The sequence below is a fragment of the Chiloscyllium plagiosum genome, unplaced genomic scaffold (assembly GCF_037043375.1).
Source record: "Chiloscyllium plagiosum isolate Xiang-an unplaced genomic scaffold, Cpla_swu_hap1 HiC_scaffold_233, whole genome shotgun sequence".
In the NCBI taxonomy this organism is placed as follows: domain Eukaryota; kingdom Metazoa; phylum Chordata; class Chondrichthyes; order Orectolobiformes; family Hemiscylliidae; genus Chiloscyllium; species Chiloscyllium plagiosum.
Genome location: NW_028270372.1, coordinates 43,747 through 64,843, shown reverse-complemented (window position 1 = coordinate 64,843; position 21,097 = coordinate 43,747). Strand labels below are relative to the sequence as shown.

General features: G+C 52.9%; 1 protein-coding gene across 1 annotated transcript in view; it reads right to left on the bottom strand.

The window, feature by feature from the left end:
- Positions 1–21,097, bottom strand: part of LOC148133650 (putative RNA-binding protein 23) — a gene marked incomplete at its 3' end in the record, with an annotated part of 90,580 nt that overhangs the window by 27,668 nt on the left and 41,815 nt on the right. The window contains exon 2 of the mRNA XM_087985761.1: positions 9,021–9,116. Coding sequence (XP_087841887.1) covers positions 9,021–9,116 — 96 coding nt within the window. The remainder of the gene's footprint in view (positions 1–9,020; positions 9,117–21,097) is intronic.

Sequence of the window (21,097 nt, the reverse complement as noted above, 5' to 3'; positions counted from 1 at the left end):
GCCGTGTACACATTGGGGTCAGTCCGTGTTAAACTGCACACTGAGGGAGCCGTGTACACATTGGGGTCAGTCAGTGTTAAACTGCACACTGAGGGAGCCGTGTACACATTGGGGTCAGTCAGTGTTAAACTGTACACTGAGGGAGCCGTGTACACATTGGGGTCAGTCCGTGTTAAACTGTACACTGAGGGAGCCGTGTACACATTGGGGGTCAGTCCGTGTTAGAGTGTACACTGAGGGAGCCGTGTACACATTGGGGTCAGTCAGTGTTAAACTGCACACTGAGGGAGCCGTGTACACATTGGGGTCAGTCAGTGTTAAACTGTACACTGAGGGAGCCGTGTACACATTGGGGTCAGTCAGTGTTAAACTGCACACTGAGGGAGCTGTGTACACATTGGGGTCAGTCAGTGTTAAACTGCACACTGAGGGAGCTGTGTACACATTGGGGTCAGTCAGTGTTAAACTGCACACTGAGGGAGCCGTGTACACATTGGGGTCAGTCAGTGTTAAACTGCACACTGAGGGAGCCGTGTACACATTGGGGTCAGTCAGTGTTAAACTGCACACTGAGGGAGCCGTGTACACATTGGGGTCAGTCAGTGTTAAACTGCACACTGAGGGAGCCGTGTACACATTGGGGTCAGTCCGTGTTAAACTGTACACTGAGGGAGCCGTGTACACATTGGGGGTCAGTCCGTGTTAGAGTGTACACTGAGGGAGCCGTGTACACATTGGGGTCAGTCCGTGTTAAACTGCACACTGAGGGAGCCGTGTACACATTGGGGTCAGTCCGTGTTAGACTGTACACTGAGGGAGCTGTGTACACATTGGGTCAGTCCGTGTTAGAGTGTACACTGAGGGAGCCGTGTACACATTGGGGTCAGTCAGTGTTAGAGTGTACACTGAGGGAGCCGTGTACACATTGGGGTGAGTCCGTGTTAAACTGTACACTGAGGGAGCCGTGTACACATTGGGGTCAGTCCGTGTTAGACTGTACACTGAGGGAGCCGTGTACACATTGGGGTCAGTCCGTGTTAGAGTGTATACTGAGGGAGCCGTGTACACATTGGGGTCAGTCCGTGTTAGACTGTACACTGAGGGAGCCGTGTACACATTGGGGTCAGTCCGTGTTAGAGTGTACACTGAGCGAGCCGTGTACACATTGGGGTCAGTCCGTGTTAGAGTGTATACTGAGCGAGCCGTGTACACATTGGGGTCAGTCCGTGTTAGAGTGTACACTGAGCGAGCCGTGTACACATTGGGGTCAGTCCGTGTTAAACTGCACTCTGAGGGAGCTGTGTACACATTGGGGTCAGTCCGTGTTAGAGTGTATACTGAGGGAGCCGTGTACACATTGGGGTCAGTCAGTGTTAAACTGCACACTGAGGGAGCCGTGTACACATTGGGGTCAGTCAGTGTTAAACTGCACACTGAGGGAGCCGTGTACACATTGGGGTCAGTCAGTGTTAAACTGCACACTGAGGGAGCCGTGTACACATTGGGGTCAGTCCGTGTTAAACTGTACACTGAGGGAGCCGTGTACACATTGGGGTCAGTCCGTGTTAGAGTGTATACTGAGGGAGCCGTGTACACATTGGGGTCAGTCCGTGTTAGACTGTACACTGAGGGAGCCGTGTACACATTGGGGTCAGTCCGTGTTAGAGTGTACACTGAGCGAGCCGTGTACACATTGGGGTCAGTCCGTGTTAGAGTGTATACTGAGCGAGCCGTGTACACATTGGGGTCAGTCCGTGTTAGAGTGTACACTGAGCGAGCCGTGTACACATTGGGGTCAGTCCGTGTTAAACTGCACTCTGAGGGAGCTGTGTACACATTGGGGTCAGTCAGTGTTAAACTGCACACTGAGGGAGCCGTGTACACATTGGGGTCAGTCAGTGTTAAACTGCACACTGAGGGAGCCGTGTACACATTGGGGTCAGTCAGTGTTAAACTGCACACTGAGGGAGCCGTGTACACATTGGGGTCAGTCCGTGTTAAACTGTACACTGAGGGAGCCGTGTACACATTGGGGGTCAGTCCGTGTTAGAGTGTACACTGAGGGAGCCGTGTACACATTGGGGTCAGTCCGTGTTAAACTGCACACTGAGGGAGCCGTGTACACATTGGGGTCAGTCCGTGTTAGACTGTACACTGAGGGAGCTGTATACACAGTGGGGTCAGTCAGTGTTAGAGTGTACACTGAGGGAGCCGTGTACACATTGGGGTCAGTCAGTGTTAGAGTGTATACTGAGGGAGCCGTGTACACATTGGGGTCAGTCCGTGTTAAACTGTACACTGAGGGAGCCGTGTACACATTGGGGTCAGTCCGTGTTAGACTGTACACTGAGGGAGCCGTGTACACATTGGGGTCAGTCCGTGTTAGAGTGTATACTGAGGGAGCCGTGTACACATTGGGGTCAGTCCGTGTTAGACTGTACACTGAGGGAGCCGTGTACACATTGGGGTCAGTCCGTGTTACAGTGTACACTGAGCGAGCCGTGTACACATTGGGGTCAGTCCGTGTTAGAGTGTATACTGAGCGAGCCGTGTACACATTGGGGTCAGTCCGTGTTAGAGTGTACACTGAGCGAGCAGTGTACACATTGGGGTCAGTCCGTGTTAGAGTGTATACTGAGCGAGCCGTGTACACATTGGGGTCAGTCCGTGTTAGAGTGTACACTGAGCGAGCCGTGCACACAGTGGGGTCAGTCAGTGTTAAACTGCACACTGAGGGAGCCGTGTACACATTGGGGTCAGTCAGTGTTAAACTGCACACTGAGGGAGCCGTGTACACATTGGGGTCAGTCAGTGTTAAACTGCACACTGAGGGAGCCGTGTACACATTGGGGTCAGTCCGTGTTAAACTGTACACTGAGGGAGCCGTGTACACATTGGGGGTCAGTCCGTGTTAGAGTGTACACTGAGGGAGCCGTGTACACATTGGGGTCAGTCCGTGTTAAACTGCACACTGAGGGAGCCGTGTACACATTGGGGTCAGTCCGTGTTAGACTGTACACTGAGGGAGCTGTGTACACATTGGGTCAGTCCGTGTTAGAGTGTACACTGAGGGAGCCGTGTACACATTGGGGTCAGTCAGTGTTAGAGTGTACACTGAGGGAGCCGTGTACACATTGGGGTCAGTCCGTGTTAAACTGTACACTGAGGGAGCCGTGTACACATTGGGGTCAGTCCGTGTTAGACTGTACACTGAGGGAGCCGTGTACACATTGGGGTCAGTCCGTGTTAGAGTGTATACTGAGGGAGCCGTGTACACATTGGGGTCAGTCCGTGTTAGACTGTACACTGAGGGAGCCGTGTACACATTGGGGTCAGTCCGTGTTAGAGTGTACACTGAGCGAGCCGTGTACACATTGGGGTCAGTCCGTGTTAGAGTGTATACTGAGCGAGCCGTGTACACATTGGGGTCAGTCCGTGTTAGAGTGTACACTGAGCGAGCCGTGTACACATTGGGGTCAGTCCGTGTTAAACTGCACTCTGAGGGAGCTGTGTACACATTGGGGTCAGTCAGTGTTAAACTGCACACTGAGGGAGCTGTGTACACATTGGGGTCAGTCCGTGTTAAACTGCACACTGAGGGAGCCGTGTACACATTGGGGTCAGTCAGTGTTAAACTGCACACTGAGGGAGCCGTGTACACATTGGGGTCAGTCAGTGTTAAACTGCACACTGAGGGAGCCGTGTACACATTGGGGTCAGTCAGTGTTAAACTGCACACTGAGGGAGCCGTGTACACATTGGGGTCAGTCCGTGTTAAACTGTACACTGAGGGAGCCGTGTACACATTGGGGGTCAGTCCGTGTTAGAGTGTACACTGAGGGAGCCGTGTACACATTGGGGTCAGTCCGTGTTAAACTGCACACTGAGGGAGCCGTGTACACATTGGGGTCAGTCCGTGTTAGACTGTACACTGAGGGAGCTGTATACACATTGGGTCAGTCCGTGTTAGAGTGTACACTGAGGGAGCCGTGTACACATTGGGGTCAGTCAGTGTTAGAGTGTATACTGAGGGAGCCGTGTACACATTGGGGTCAGTCCGTGTTAAACTGTACACTGAGGGAGCCGTGTACACATTGGGGTCAGTCCGTGTTAGACTGTACACTGAGGGAGCCGTGTACACATTGGGGTCAGTCCGTGTTAGAGTGTATACTGAGCGAGCCGTGTACACATTGGGGTCAGTCCGTGTTAGAGTGTACACTGAGCGAGCCGTGTACACATTGGGGTCAGTCCGTGTTAGAGTGTACACTGAGCGAGCCGTGTACACATTGGGGTCAGTCCGTGTTAGAGTGTATACTGAGGGAGCCGTGTACACAGTGGGGTCAGTCCGTGTTAGACTGTACACTGAGGGAGCCGTGTACACATTGGGGTCAGTCAGTGTTAGAGTGTACACTGAGCGAGCCGTGTACACATTGGGGTCAGTCAGTGTTAGACTGTACACTGAGGGAGCCGTGTACACATTGGGGTCAGTCAGTGTTAAACTGCACACTGAGCGAGCCGTGTACACATTGGGGTCAGTCAGTGTTAGACTGTACACTGAGGGAGCCGTGTACACATTGGGGTCAGTCAGTGTTAGAGTGTGCACTGAGGGAGCCGTGTACACATTGGGGTCAGTCCGTGTTAAACTGTACACTGAGGGAGCTGTGTACACATCGGGGTCAGTCCGTGTTAAACTGCACACTGAGGGAGCTGTGTACACATTGGGGTCAGTCAGTGTTAAACTGCACACTGAGGGAGCCGTGTACACATTGGGGTCAGTCAGTGTTAAACTGCACACTGAGGGAGCCGTGTACACATTGGGGTCAGTCAGTGTTAAACTGCACACTGAGGGAGCCGTGTACACATTGGGGTCAGTCCGTGTTAAACTGTACACTGAGGGAGCCGTGTACACATTGGGGGTCAGTCCGTGTTAAACTGCACACTGAGGGATCCGTGTACACATTGGGGTCAGTCCGTGTTAGACTGTACACTGAGGGAGCTGTGTACACATTGGGTCAGTCCGTGTTAGAGTGTACACTGAGGGAGCCGTGTACACATTGGGGTCAGTCAGTGTTAGAGTGTACACTGAGGGAGCCGTGTACACATTGGGGTCAGTCCGTGTTAGAGTGTACACTGAGCGAGCCGTGTACACATTGGGGTCAGTCCGTGTTAGAGTGTACACTGAGCGAGCCGTGTACACATTGGGGTCAGTCCGTGTTAGAGTGTACACTGAGGGAGCCGTGTACACATCGGGGTCAGTCAGTGTTAAACTGTACACTGAGGGAACCGTGTACACATTGGGGTCAGTCAGTGTTAAACTGCACACTGAGGGAGCCGTGTACACATTGGGGTCAGTCCGTGTTAGAGTGTACACTGAGGGAGCCGTGTACACATTGGGGTCAGTCCGTGTTAGAGTGTACACTGAGGGAGCCGTGTACACATTGGGGTCAGTCCGTGTTAGAGTGTACACTGAGGGAGCCGTGTACACATTGGGGTCAGTCCGTGTTAAACTGTACACTGAGGGAGCCGTGTACACATTGGGGTCAGTCCGTGTTAGAGTGTACACTGAGGGAGCCGTGTACACATTGGGGTCAGTCCGTGTTAGAGTGTACACTGAGGGAGCCGTGTACACAGTGGGGTCAGTCCGTGTTAGAGTGTACACTGAGCGAGCCGTGTACACATTGGGGTCAGTCCGTGTTAGAGTGTACACTGAGCGAGCCGTGTACACAGTGGGGTCAGTCCGTGTTAGAGTGTACACTGAGCGAGCCGTGTACACATTGGGGTCAGTCCGTGTTAGAGTGTACACTGAGGGAGCCGTGCACACAGTGGGGTCAGTCCGTGTTAGAGTGTACACTGAGCGAGCCGTGTACACATTGGGGTCAGTCAGTGTTAGAGTGTACACTGAGCGAGCCGTGTACACATTGGGGTCAGTCAGTGTTAGAGTGTACACTGAGCGAGCCGTGTACACATTGGGGTCAGTCCGTGTTAGAGTGTACACTGAGGGAGCCGTGTACACATTGGGGTCAGTCCGTGTTAGAGTGTATACTGAGCGAGCCGTGTACACATTGGGGTCAGTCCGTGTTAGAGTGTACACTGAGGGAGCCGTGCACACAGTGGGGTCAGTCCGTGTTAGAGTGTACACTGAGCGAGCCGTGTACACATTGGGGTCAGTCCGTGTTAGAGTGTACACTGAGCGAGCCGTGCACACATTGGGGTCAGTCAGTGTTAGAGTGTACACTGAGCGAGCCGTGTACACATTGGGGTCAGTCAGTGTTAGAGTGTACACTGAGCGAGCCGTGTACACATTGGGGTCAGTCCGTGTTAGAGTGTACACTGAGGGAGCCGTGTACACATTGGGGTCAGTCCGTGTTAGAGTGTATACTGAGCGAGCCGTGTACACATTGGGGTCAGTCCGTGTTAGAGTGTACACTGAGCGAGCCGTGCACACAGTGGGGTCAGTCAGTGTTAAACTGCACACTGAGCGAGCCGTGTACACATTGGGGTCAGTCCGTGTTAGAGTGTACACTGAGGGAGCCGTGTACACATTGGGGTCAGTCCGTGTTAGAGTGTACACTGAGGGAGCCGTGTACACATTGGGGTCAGTCCGTGTTAGAGTGTACACTGAGGGAGCCGTGTACACATTGGGGTCAGTCCGTGTTAAACTGTACACTGAGGGAGCCGTGTACACATTGGGGTCAGTCCGTGTTAGAGTGTACACTGAGGGAGCCGTGTACACATTGGGGTCAGTCCGTGTTAGAGTGTACACTGAGGGAGCCGTGTACACATCGGGGTCAGTCAGTGTTAAACTGTACACTGAGGGAACCGTGTACACATTGGGGTCAGTCAGTGTTAAACTGCACACTGAGGGAGCCGTGTACACATTGGGGTCAGTCCGTGTTAGAGTGTACACTGAGGGAGCCGTGTACACATTGGGGTCAGTCCGTGTTAGAGTGTACACTGAGGGAGCCGTGTACACATTGGGGTCAGTCCGTGTTAGAGTGTACACTGAGGGAGCCGTGTACACATTGGGGTCAGTCCGTGTTAAACTGTACACTGAGGGAGCCGTGTACACATTGGGGTCAGTCCGTGTTAGAGTGTACACTGAGGGAGCCGTGTACACATTGGGGTCAGTCCGTGTTAGAGTGTACACTGAGGGAGCCGTGTACACAGTGGGGTCAGTCCGTGTTAGAGTGTACACTGAGCGAGCCGTGTACACATTGGGGTCAGTCCGTGTTAGAGTGTACACTGAGCGAGCCGTGTACACAGTGGGGTCAGTCCGTGTTAGAGTGTACACTGAGCGAGCCGTGTACACATTGGGGTCAGTCCGTGTTAGAGTGTACACTGAGGGAGCCGTGCACACAGTGGGGTCAGTCCGTGTTAGAGTGTACACTGAGCGAGCCGTGTACACATTGGGGTCAGTCAGTGTTAGAGTGTACACTGAGCGAGCCGTGTACACATTGGGGTCAGTCAGTGTTAGAGTGTACACTGAGCGAGCCGTGTACACATTGGGGTCAGTCCGTGTTAGAGTGTACACTGAGGGAGCCGTGTACACATTGGGGTCAGTCCGTGTTAGAGTGTATACTGAGCGAGCCGTGTACACAGTGGGGTCAGTCCGTGTTAGACTGTACACTGAGCGAGCCGTGTACACATTGGGGTCAGTCCGTGTTAGAGTGTACACTGAGGGAGCCGTGCACACAGTGGGGTCAGTCCGTGTTAGAGTGTACACTGAGCGAGCCGTGTACACATTGGGGTCAGTCCGTGTTAGAGTGTACACTGAGCGAGCCGTGCACACATTGGGGTCAGTCAGTGTTAGAGTGTACACTGAGCGAGCCGTGTACACATTGGGGTCAGTCAGTGTTAGAGTGTACACTGAGCGAGCCGTGTACACATTGGGGTCAGTCCGTGTTAGAGTGTACACTGAGCGAGCCGTGTACACATTGGGGTCAGTCCGTGTTAGAGTGTACACTGAGCGAGCCGTGTACACATTGGGGTCAGTCCATGTTAGAGTGTACACTGAGCGAGCCGTGTACACATTGGGGTCAGTCCATGTTAGAGTGTACACTGAGCGAGCCGTGTACACATTGGGGTCAGTCCATGTTAGAGTGTACACTGAGCGAGCCGTGTACACATTGGGGTCAGTCCGTGTTAGAGTGTACACTGAGCGAGCCGTGTACACATTGGGGTCAGTCCGTGTTAGAGTGCACACTGAGGGAGCCGTGTACACATTGGGGTCAGTCCGTGTTAGAGTGCACACTGAGGGAGCCGTGTACACATTGGGGTCAGTCCGTGTTAGAGTGTACACTGAGCGAGCCGTGTACACATTGGGGTCAGTCCGTGTTAGAGTGCACACTGAGGGAGCCGTGTACACATTGGGGTCAGTCCGTGTTAGAGTGTACACTGAGCGAGCCGTGTACACATTGGGGTCAGTCCGTGTTAGAGTGTACACTGAGCGAGCCGTGTACACATTGGGGTCAGTCCGTGTTAGAGTGTACTCTGAGCGAGCCGTGTACACAGTGATGTCAGTCAGTGTTAGAGTGTACACTGAGCGAGCCGTGTACACAGTGGGGTCAGTCCGTGTTAGAGTGTACACTGAGCGAGCCGTGTACACATTGGGGTCAGTCCGTGTTAGAGTGTACACTGAGCGAGCCGTGTACACATTGGGGTCAGTCCGTGTTAGAGTGTACACTGAGGGAGCCGTGTACACAGTGGGGTCAGTCCGTGTTAGAGTGTACACTGAGCGAGCCGTGTACACAGTGGGGTCAGTCCGTGTTAGAGTGTACACTGAGCGAGCCGTGTACACAGTGGGGTCAGTCCGTGTTAGAGTGTACACTGAGCGAGCCGTGTACACGCCCTGAGACCCCTGTCTGACTGACCTGAGTGTGAACGATCAGTGATGTTGTGGGATGTGATGGACCCTCTGGTTTGTGCTCAGACTCTGTGCTTGTCGTGGACACTCCGAGTGGAATTGAATTGTCTCCCTCTGAGAGTGTCCCCCTTCAGTTTGGCCACATCCTCCGTCTCACCTGCTGTAGACCCTGTCCCGAAGGAATGGACTCCGACTCCGACTCCGACTCCGACTCCGACTCCGACTCCGACTCCGACTGGATGGTCGCCGAGCCCTGGAATGCAGTCAGATTTGGAGCAGGAATGAGAGGTCGCGGTGAGGCCATGAATAATCTTGGTTCAATTATCCCCTTTACTTTGCAGACTCGAGCTCTGCCCGCTGGAGTTGGAACACCCATGTTAATCCATGTTAATCCATGTTAATCCATGTTTATCCATGTTAGTCAATGTTAATCCATGTTAATCCATGTTAATCCACGTTAATCCATGTTAATCCATGTTTATCCATGTTAGTCAATGTTAATCCATGTTAATCCATGTTAATCCACGTTAATCCATGTTAATCCATGTTAGTCAATGTTAATCCATGTTAATCCATGTTAATCCATGTTAATCCACGTTAATCCATGTTAATCCATGTTAATCCATGTTAATCCATGTTAATCCATGTTAGTCAATGTTAATCCATGTTAATCCATGTTAATCCATGTTAATCCATGTTAGTCAATGTTAATCCATGTTAATCCATGTTAATCCATGTTAATCCATGTTAATCCATGTTAATCCATGTTAGTCAATGTTAATCCATGTTAATCCATGTTAATCCATGTTAGTCAATGTTAATCCATGTTAATCCATGTTAATCCATGTTAATCCACGTTAATCCATGTTAATCCATGTTAATCCATGTTAATCCATGTTAGTCAATGTTAATCCATGTTAATCCATGTTAATCCATGTTAATCCATGTTAATCCACGTTAATCCATGTTAATCCATGTTAATCCATGTTAATCCATGTTAGTCAATGTTAATCCATGTTAATCCATGTTAATCCACGTTAATCCATGTTAATCCATGTTAATCCACGTTAATCCATGTTAATCCATGTTAATCCATGTTAATCCATGTTAATCCACGTTAATCCACGTTAATCCATGTTAATCCATGTTAATATATGATCAGACACTCAGACCAATGTAACAGGATGTGAAATATGTGAAGGGCCAGGTCAGGGAGAGACTGGGAATGGGATATCATGGAGAGAGTGAGGAACACTGGGAATGTCAGGGCAGACACAGGGAGGGACTGGGAATGGGATATCAGGGAGAGAGTGAGGAACACCGGGAATGTCAGGGCAGACACAGGGAGGGACTGGGATTGGGATATCAGGGAGAGAGTGAGGAACACCGGGAATGTCAGGGCAGACACAGGGAGGGACTGGGATTGGGATATCAGGGAGAGAGTGAGGAACACTGGGAATGTCAGGGCAGACACAGGGAGAGACTGGGAATGGGATATCATGGAGAGAGTGAGGAACACCGGGAATGTCAGGGCAGACACAGGGAGGGACTGGGATTGGGATATCAGGCAGTGAGTGAGGAACACCGGGAATGTCAGGGCAGACACAGGGAGAGACTGGGAATGGGATATCAGGGAGAGAGTGAGGAACACTGGGAATGTCAGGGCAGACACAGGGAGAGACTGGGAATGGGATATCATGGAGAGAGTGAGGAACACCGGGAATGTCAGGGCAGACACAGGGAGGGACTGGGATTGGGATATCAGGCAGTGAGTGAGGAACACCGGGAATGTCAGGGCAGACACAGGGACGGACTGGGATTGGGATATCAGGGAGAGAGTGAGGAACACCGGGAATGTCAGGGCAGACACAGGGAAGGACTGGGATTGGGATATCAGGGAGAGAGTGAGGAACACCGGGAATGTCAGGGCAGACACAGGGAAGGACTGGGATTGGGATATCAGGGAGAGAGTGAGGAACACCAGGGATGTCAGGGCAGACACAGGGAGAGACTGGGAATGGGATATCAGGGAGTGAGTGAGGAACACCGGGAATGTCAGGGCAGACACAGGGAGGGACTGGGATTGGGATATCAGGGAGAGAGTGAGGAACACCAGGAATGTCAGGGCAGACACAGGGAGGGACTGGGATTGGGATATCAGGGAGAGAGTGAGGAACACCGGGAATGTCAGGGCAGACACAGGGAGAGACTGGGAACGGGATATCAGGGAGAGAGTGAGGAACACCGGGAATGTCAGGGCAGACACAGGGAGGGACTGGGATTGGGATATCAGGGAGAGAGTGAGGAACACCGGGAATGTCAGGGCAGACACAGGGAGGGACTGGGATTGGGATATCAGGGAGAGAGTGAGGAACACCGGGAATGTCAAGGCAGACACAGGGAGGGACTGGGATTGGGATATCATGGAGTGAGTGAGGAACACCGGGAATGTCAGGGCAGACACAGGGAGAGACTGGGATTGTGATATCAGGGAGTGAGTGAGGAACACCAGGAATGTCAGGGCAGACACAAGGAGGGACTGGGAATGGGATATCAGGCAGTGAGTGACGAACAACTAGAATGTCAGGGCAGACACAGGGAGGGACTGGGATTGGGATATCAGGGAGTGAGTGAGGAACACGGGGAAAGTCAGGGCAGACACAGGGAGATACTGGGAATGGGATATCATGGAGAGAGTGAGGAACACCGGGAAAGTCAGGGCAGACACAGGGAGGGACTGGGAACGGGATATCAGGGAGAGAGTGAGGAACACCGGGAATGTCAGGGCAGACACAGGGAGAGACTGGGAATGGGATATCAGGGAGTGAGTGAGAGACACCGGGAATGTCAGGGCAGACACAGGGAGGGACTGGGAATGGGATATCAGGGAGTGAGTGAGGAACACCGGGAATGTCAGGGCAGACACAGGGAGGGACTGGGAATGGGATATCATGCAGTGAGTGAGGAACACCGGGAATGTCAGGGCAGTCACAGGGAGGGACTGGGATTGGGATATCAGGCAGTGAGTGAGGAACACCGGGAATGTCAGGGCAGACACAGGGAGGGACTGGGATTGGGATATCATGGAGTGAGTGAGAAACACCGGGAATGTCAGGGCAGACACAGGGAGGGACTGGGAATGGGATATCAGGCAGTGAGTGAGGAACACCGGTAATGTCAGGGCAGACACTGGGAGGGACTGGGAATGGGAATTCAGGGAGAGAGTGAGGAACACTGGGAATGTCAGGGCAGACACAGGGAGGGACTGGGATTGGGATATCAGGCAGTGAGTGAGGAACACCGGGAATGTCAGGGCAGACACAAGGAGGGACTGGGATTGGGATATCATGCAATGAGTGAGGAACACCGGGAATGTCAGGGCAGACACAGGGAGGGACTGGGAATGGGATATCAGGCAGTGAGTGAGGAACACCGGGAATGTCAGGGCAGACACAGGGAGGGACTGGGAATGGGATATCAGGGAGAGAGTGAGGAACACCGGGAATGTCAGGGCAGACACAGGGAGGGACTGGGATTGGGATATCAGGCAGTGAGTGAGGAACACCGGGAATGTCAGGGCAGACACAGGGAGGGACTGGGAATGGGATATCAGGGAGAGAGTGAGGAACACCGGGAATGTCAGGGCAGACACAGGGAGGGACCTGGATTGGGATATCAGGCAGTGAGTGAGGAACACCGGGAATGTCAGGGCAGACACAGGGAGGGACTGGGAACGGGATATCATTGAGTGAGTGAGGAACACCGGGAATGTCAGGGCAGACACTGGGAGGGACTAGGATTGGGATATCAGGGAGAGAGTGAGGAACACCGGGAATGTCAGGGCAGACACAGGGAGGGACTGGGATTGGGATATCAGGCAGTGAGTGAGGAACACCGGGAATGTCAGGGCAGACACAGGGAGGGACTGGGAACGGGATATCATTGAGTGAGTGAGGAACACCGGGAATGTCAGGGCAGACACAGGGAGGGACTGGGATTGGGATATCAGGGAGAGAGTGAGGAACACCGGGAATGTCAGGGCAGACACAAGGAGGGACTGGGAACGGGATATCATTGAGTGAGTGTCGAACACCGGGAATGTCAGGGCAGACACAGGGAGGGACTGGGATTGGGATATCAGGGAGAGAGTGAGGAACACCGGGAATGTCAGGGCAGACACAGGGAGGGACTGGGATTGGGATATCAGGGGTTGAGTGAGGAACACCGGGAATGTCAGGGCAGACACAGGGAGAGACTGGGATTGGGATATCAGGGAGAGAGTGAGGAACACCAGGAATGTCAGGGCAGGCACAGGGAGGGACTGGGATTGGGATATCAGGGAGTGAGTGAGGAACACCGGGAATGTCAGGGCAGACACAGGGAGGGACTAGGATTGGGATATCAGGGAGAGAGTGAGGAACACCGGGAATGTCAGGGCAGACACAGGGAGGGACTGGGAACGGGATATCAGGGAGTGAGTGAGGAACACCGGGAATGTCATGGCAGACACAGGGAGGGACTGGGATTGGGATATCAGGGAGAGAGTGAGGAACACCGGGAATGTCAGGGCAGGCACAGGGAGGGACTGGGAACGGGATATCAGGGAGTGAGTGAGGAACACCGGGAATGTCATGGCAGACACAGGGAGGGACTGGGATTGGGATATCAGGGAGAGAGTGAGGAACACTGGGAATGTGAGCTGAGTGACAGACACCCTCGGAGCTGAATGCTGCGATGTGAGCCCAGACAGCGACGGGACAGAGAGCAGGACACTGACCACCCCGATACCTGTGTCTGCTGTGGTGACAGTGTCCGTGCCCCCGGTCATGGTGAGCCCCTCTGCTGCGATGCCCTCTCACCCGATGCTGGTGCCGATGATGGCGATGGGCTCGACTCTTCCTCCGGTGATCCACGTGACTGCGTCTCTTCCCAAGGCTGGTCCAGTCAGAAAGAGGGAGAGAAAACAAGGGGTCATACTCAAAGGAAAGACATCCCCCGGGGGGGAGGTGACAGAGAGAGAGGGAGAGAGGGAGAGGGGACTGAGAGACACCAGTCAGTGTACAGATATCTCCCTGAGGGAGAGAGGGGGGACTGAGAGACACCAGTCAGTGTACAGATATCTCCCTGAGAGAGAGAGGGGACTGAGAGACACCAGTCAGGGTACAGATATCTCCCTGAGAGAGAGAGAGAGGGGGGACTGAGAGACACCAGTCAGTGTACAGATACCTCCCTGAGAGAGAGAGAGAGAGGGGACTGAGAGACACCAGTCAGTGTACAGATATCTCCCTGAGAAAGAGAGGGGACTGAGAGACACCAGTCAGTGTACAGATCTCTCCCTGAGAAAGAGAGGGGACTGAGAGACACCAGTCTGTGTACAGATATCTCCCTGAGAGAGAGAGAGAGGGGGGACTGAGAGACACCAGTCAGTGTACAGATACCTCCCTGAGAGAGAGAGGGGACTGAGAGACACCAGTCAGTGTACAGATATCTCCCTGAGAGAGAGAGAGAGGGGGGACTGAGAGACACCAGTCAGTGTACAGATACCTCCCTGAGAGAGAGAGAGAGGGGGGACTGAGAGACACCAGTCAGTGTACAGATATCTCCCTGAGAGAGAGAGAGAGAGGGGACTGAGAGACACCAGTCAGTGTACAGATATCTCCCTGAGAAAGAGAGGGGACTGAGAGACACCAGTCAGTGTACAGATCTCTCCCTGAGAAAGAGAGGGGACTGAGAGACACCAGTCTGTGTACAGATCTCTCACTGAGAGAGAGAGGGGACTGAGAGACACCAGTCAGTGTACAGATATCTCCCTGAGAAAGAGTGGACAGAGATACCAGTCAGTGTACAGATATCTCCCTGAGAGTGAGAGAGGGGACTGAGAGACACCAGTCAGTGTACAGATCTCTCCCTGAGAGAGAGAGGGTACTTAGAGACACCAGTCAGTGCACAGATATCTCCCTGAGAGAGAGAGACAGGGGACTGAGAGACACCAGTCAGTGTACAGATCTCTCACTGAGAGAGAGAGGGGACTGAGAGACACCAGTCAGTGCACAGATATCTCCCTGAGAGAGAGAGGGGACTGAGAGACACCAGTCAGTGTACAGATCTCTCCCTGAGAGAGAGAGGGGACTGAGAGACACCAGTCTGTGTACAGATCTCTCACTGAGAGAGAGAGGGGACTGAGAGACACCAGTCAGTGTACAGATATCTCCCTGAGAGGGGACTGAGAGACACCAGTCTGTGTACAGATATCTCCCTGAGAGAGAGAGGGGACTGAGAGACACCAGTCAGTGTACAGATCTCTCCCTGAGAGAGAGAGGGGACTGAGAGACACCAGTCTGTGTACAGATCTCTCACTGAGAGAGAGAGGGGACTGAGAGACACCAGTCAGTGTACAGATATCTCCCTGAGAGAGAGAGGTGACTGAGAGACACCAGTCAGTGTACAGATATCTCCCTGAGAGAGAGAGGGGACTGAGAGACACCAGTCAGTGTACAGATATCTCCCTGAGAGAGAGGGGACTGAGAGACACCAGTCTGTGTACAGATATCTCCCTGAGAGAGAGAGGGGACTGAGAGACACCAGTCAGTGTACAGATATCTCCCTGAGAGAGAGGGGACTGAGAGACACCAGTCTGTGTACAGATATCTCCCTGAGAGAGAGGGGACTGAGAGACACCAGTCTGTGTACAGATATCTCCCTGAGAGAGAGAGGGGACTGAGAGACACCAGTCAGTGTACAGATCTCTCCCTGAGAGAGAGAGGGGACTGAGAGACACCAGTCTGTGTACAGATCTCTCACTGAGAGAGAGAGGGGACTGAGAGACACCAGTCAGTGTACAGATATCTCCCTGAGAGAGAGAGGTGACTGAGAGACACCAGTCAGTGTACAGATATCTCCCTGAGAGAGAGGGGACTGAGAGACACCAGTCAGTGTACAGATATCTCCCTGAGAGAGAGAGGGTGGACTGAGAGACACCAGTCAATGTACAGATATCTCCCTGAGAGAGAGAGGGGGGACTGAGAGACACCAGTCAGTGTACAGATATCTCCCTGAGGGAGAGAGGGGACTGAGAGACACCAGTCAGTGTACAGATATCTCCCTGAGAGAGAGAGGGGGGACTGAGAGAGACCAGTCAGTGTACAGATATCTCCCTGAGGGAGAGAGGGGGGACTGAGAAAGACCAGTCAGTGTACAGATATCTCCCTGAGAGAGAGGGGGACTGAGAGACACTAGTCAGTGTACAGATGTCTCCCTGAGAGAGAGTGGACTGAGAGACACCAGTCAGTGTACAGATATCTCCCTGAGAGAGAGAGAGGCGACTGAGAGACACCAGTCAGTGTACAGATATCTCCCTGAGAGAGAGAGGGGATAGAGAGACACCAGTCAGTGTACAGATATCTCCCTGAGAGAGAGAGGTGACTGAGAGACACCAGTCAGTGTACAGATATCTCCCTAAGAGAGGGGGGACTGAGAGACCCCAGTCAGTGTACAGATATCTCCCTGAGGGAGAGAGGGGGGACTGAGAGAGACCAGTCAGTGTACAGATATCTCCCTGAGAGAGAGGGGGGACTGAGAGACACCAGTCAGTGTACAGATATCTCCCTGAGAGAGAGAGACAGGGGACTGAGAGACACCAGTCAGTGTACAGATATCTCCCTGAGAGAGAGAGAGGGGACTGAGAGACACCAGTCAGTGAACAGATATCTCCCTGAGAGAGAGAGAGGGGACTGAGAGACACCAGTCAGTGTACAGATATCTCCCTGAGAGAGAGAGGGGACTGAGAGACACCAGTCAGTGTACAGATATCTCCCTGAGAGAGAGAGGGGGGACTGAGACACACCAGACAGTGTACAGATATCTCCCTGAGAGAGAGGGGACTGAGAGACACCAGTCAGTGTAAAGATATCTCCCTGAGAGAGAGAGAGGCGACTGAGAGACACCAGTCAGTGTACAGATATCTCCCTGAGAGAGAGGGGACTGAGAGACACCAGTCAGTGTACAGATATCTCCCTGAGAGAGAGAGGGGACAGAGAGACACCAGTCAGTGTACAGATATCTCCCTGAGAGAGAGAGGGGACAGAGAGACACCAGTCAGTGTACAGATATCTCCCTGAGGGAGAGAGGGGACTGAGAGACACCAGTCAGTGTACAGATATCTCCCTGAGAGAGAGAGGGGGGACTGAGAGAGACCAGTCAGTGTACAGATATCTCCCTGAGGGAGAGAGGGGGGACTGAGAAAGACCAGTCAGTGTACAGATATCTCCCTGAGAGAGAGGGGGACTGAGAGACACTAGTCAGTGTACAGATGTCTCCCTGAGAGAGAGGGGACTGAGAGACACCAGTCAGTGTACAGATATCTCCCTGAGAGAGAGAGAGGCGACTGAGAGACACCAGTCAGTGTACAGATATCTCCCTGAGAGAGAGAGAGGGGACTGAGAGACACCAGTCAGTGTACAGATATCGGACAGAGAGAGGGGACTGAGAGACCCCAGTCAGTGTACAGGTATCTCCCTGAGGGAGAGAGGGGACTGAGAGACACCAGTCAGTGTACAGATACCTCCCTTAGAGAGAGAGGGGGGACTGAGAGACACCAGTCAGTGTACAGATATCTCCCTGAGAGAGAGAGAGGGGACTGAGAGAGACCAGTCAGTGGACAGATATCTCCCTGGGAGAGAGAGGGGGGACTGAGAGACACCAGTCAGTGTACAGATATCTCCCTGAGAGAGAGAGAGGACTGAGAGACACCAGTCAGTGTACAGATATCTCCCTGAGAGAGAGAGAGGACTGAGAGACACCAGTCAGTGGACAGATATCTCCCTGAGGGAGAGAGGGGACTGAGAGACACCAGTCAGTGTACAGATACCTCCCTGAGAGGGAGAGAGGGGACTGAGAGACACCAGTCAGTGTACAGATATCTCCCTGAGAGAGAGAGGGGGGACTGAGAGAGACCAGTCAGTGGACAGATATCTCCCTGAGTGAGAGAGAGCGGACTGAGAGACACCAGTCAGTGCACAGATATGTCCCTGAGAGAGAGGGGGGACTGAGAGACACCAGTCAGTGTACAGATATCTCCCTGTGTGAGAGAGAGGGGACTGAGAGACACCAGTCAGTGTACAGATACCTCCCTTAGAGATAGAGGGGGGACTGAGAGACACCAGTCAGTGTACAGATATCTCCCTGAGAGAGAGAGAGGGGACTGAGAGACACCAGTCAGTGTACAGATATCTCCCTGAGGGAGAGAGGGGGGACTGAGAGAGACCAGTCAGTGGACAGATATCTCCCTGAGAGAGAGAGAGAGGACTGAGAGACACCAGTCAGTGTACAGATATCTCCCTGAGAGAGAGAGAGAGGACTGAGAGACACCAGTCAGTGTACAGATATCTCCCTGACAGAGAGAGAGGGGGGACTGAGAGACACCAGTCAGTGTACAGATATCTCCCTGAGAGAGAGAGGGGGGACTGAGAGACACCAGTCAGTGTACAGATATCTCCCTGAGAGAGAGAGAGGGGACTGAGAGACACCAGTCAGTGTACAGATATCTCCCTGAGAGAGAGGGGACTGAGAGACACCAGTCAGTGGACAGATATCTCCCTGAGAAAGAGAGGGGACTGAGAGACACCAGTCAGTGTACAGATCTCTCCCTGAGAAAGAGAGGGGACTGAGAGACACCAGTCTGTGTACAGATCTCTCACTGAGAGAGAGAGGGGACTGAGAGACACCAGTCAGTGTACAGATATCTCCCTGAGAAAGAGTGGACAGAGATACCAGTCAGTGTACAGATATCTCCCTGAGAGTGAGAGAGGGGACTGAGAGACACCAGTCAGTGTACAGATCTCTCCCTGAGAGAGAGAGGGTACTTAGAGACACCAGTCAGTGCACAGATATCTCCCTGAGAGAGAGAGACAGGGGACTGAGAGACACCAGTCAGTGTACAGATCTCTCACTGAGAGAGAGAGGGGACTGAGAGACACCAGTCAGTGCACAGATATCTCCCTGAGAGAGAGAGGGGACTGAGAGACACCAGTCAGTGTACAGATCTCTCCCTGAGAGAGAGAGGGGACTGAGAGACACCAGTCTGTGTACAGATCTCTCACTGAGAGAGAGAGGGGACTGAGAGACACCAGTCAGTGTACAGATATCTCCCTGAGAGGGGACTGAGAGACACCAGTCTGTGTACAGATATCTCCCTGAGAGAGAGAGGGGACTGAGAGACACCAGTCAGTGTACAGATATCTCCCTGAGAGAGAGAGGGGACTGAGAGACACCAGTCAGTGTACAGATATCTCCCTGAGAGAGAGGGGACTGAGAGACACCAGTCTGTGTACAGATATCTCCCTGAGAGAGAGAGGGGACTGAGAGACACCAGTCAGTGTACAGATCTCTCCCTGAGAGAGAGAGGGGACTGAGAGACACCAGTCTGTGTACAGATCTCTCACTGAGAGAGAGAGGGGACTGAGAGACACCAGTCAGTGTACAGATATCTCCCTGAGAGAGAGAGGTGACTGAGAGACACCAGTCAGTGTACAGATATCTCCCTGAGAGAGAGGGGACTGAGAGACACCAGTCAGTGTACAGATATCTCCCTGAGAGAGAGAGGGTGGACTGAGAGACACCAGTCAATGTACAGATATCTCCCTGAGAGAGAGAGGGGGGACTGAGAGACACCAGTCAGTGTACAGATATCTCCCTGAGGGAGAGAGGGGACTGAGAGACACCAGTCAGTGTACAGATATCTCCCTGAGAGAGAGAGGGGGGACTGAGAGAGACCAGTCAGTGTACAGATATCTCCCTGAGGGAGAGAGGGGGGACTGAGAAAGACCAGTCAGTGGACAGATATCTCCCTGAGAGAGAGGGGGACTGAGAGACACTAGTCAGTGTACAGATGTCTCCCTGAGAGAGAGGGGACTGAGAGACACCAGTCAGTGTACAGATATCTCCCTGAGAGAGAGAGAGGCGACTGAGAGACACCAGTCAGTGTACAGATATCTCCCTGAGAGAGAGAGGGGATAGAGAGACACCAGTCAGTGTACAGATATCTCCCTGAGAGAGAGAGGTGACTGAGAGACACCAGTCAGTGTACAGATATCTCCCTGAGAGAGGGGGGACTGAGAGACCCCAGTCAGTGTACAGATATCTCCCTGAGGGAGAGAGGGGGGACTGAGAGAGACCAGTCAGTGTACAGATATCTCCCTGAGAGAGAGGGGGGACTGAGAGACACCAGTCAGTGTACAGATATCTCCCTGAGAGAGAGAGACAGGGGACTGAGAGACACCAGTCAGTGTACAGATATCTCCCTGAGAGAGAGAGAGGGGACTGAGAGACACCAGTCAGTGAACAGATATCTCCCTGAGAGAGAGAGAGGGGACTGAGAGACACCAGTCAGTGTACAGATATCTCCCTGAGAGAGAGAGGGGACTGAGAGACACCAGTCAGTGTCCAGATATCTCCCTGAGAGAGAGAGGGGGGACTGAGACACACCAGACAGTGTACAGATATCTCCCTGAGAGAGAGGGGACTGAGAGACACCAGTCAGTGTAAAGATATCTCCCTGAGAGAGAGAGAGGCGACTGAGAGACACCAGTCAGTGTACAGATATCTCCCTGAGAGAGAGGGGACTGAGAGACACCAGTCAGTGTACAGATATCTCCCTGAGAGAGAGAGGGGACAGAGAGACACCAGTCAGTGTACAGATATCTCCCTGAGAGAGAGAGGGGACAGAGAGACACCAGTCAGTGTACAGATATCTCCCTGAGGGAGAGAGGGGACTGAGAGACACCAGTCAGTGTACAGATATCTCCCTGAGAGAGAGAGGGGGGACTGAGAGAGACCAGTCAGTGTACAGATATCTCCCTGAGGGAGAGAGGGGGGACTGAGAAAGACCAGTCAGTGTACAGATATCTCCCTGAGAGAGAGGGGGACTGAGAGACACTAGTCAGTGTACAGATGTCTCCCTGAGAGAGAGGGGACTGAGAGACACCAGTCAGTGTACAGATATCTCCCTGAGAGAGAGAGAGGCGACTGAGAGACACCAGTCAGTGTACAGATATCTCCCTGAGAGAGAGAGGGGACAGAGAGACACCAGTCAGTGTACAGATATCTCCCTGAGAGAGAGAGGTGACTGAGAGACACCAGTCAGTGTACAGATATCTCCCTGAGAGAGGGGGGACTGAGAGACCCCAGTCAGTGTACAGATATCTCCCTGAGGGAGAGAGGGGGGACTGAGAGAGACCA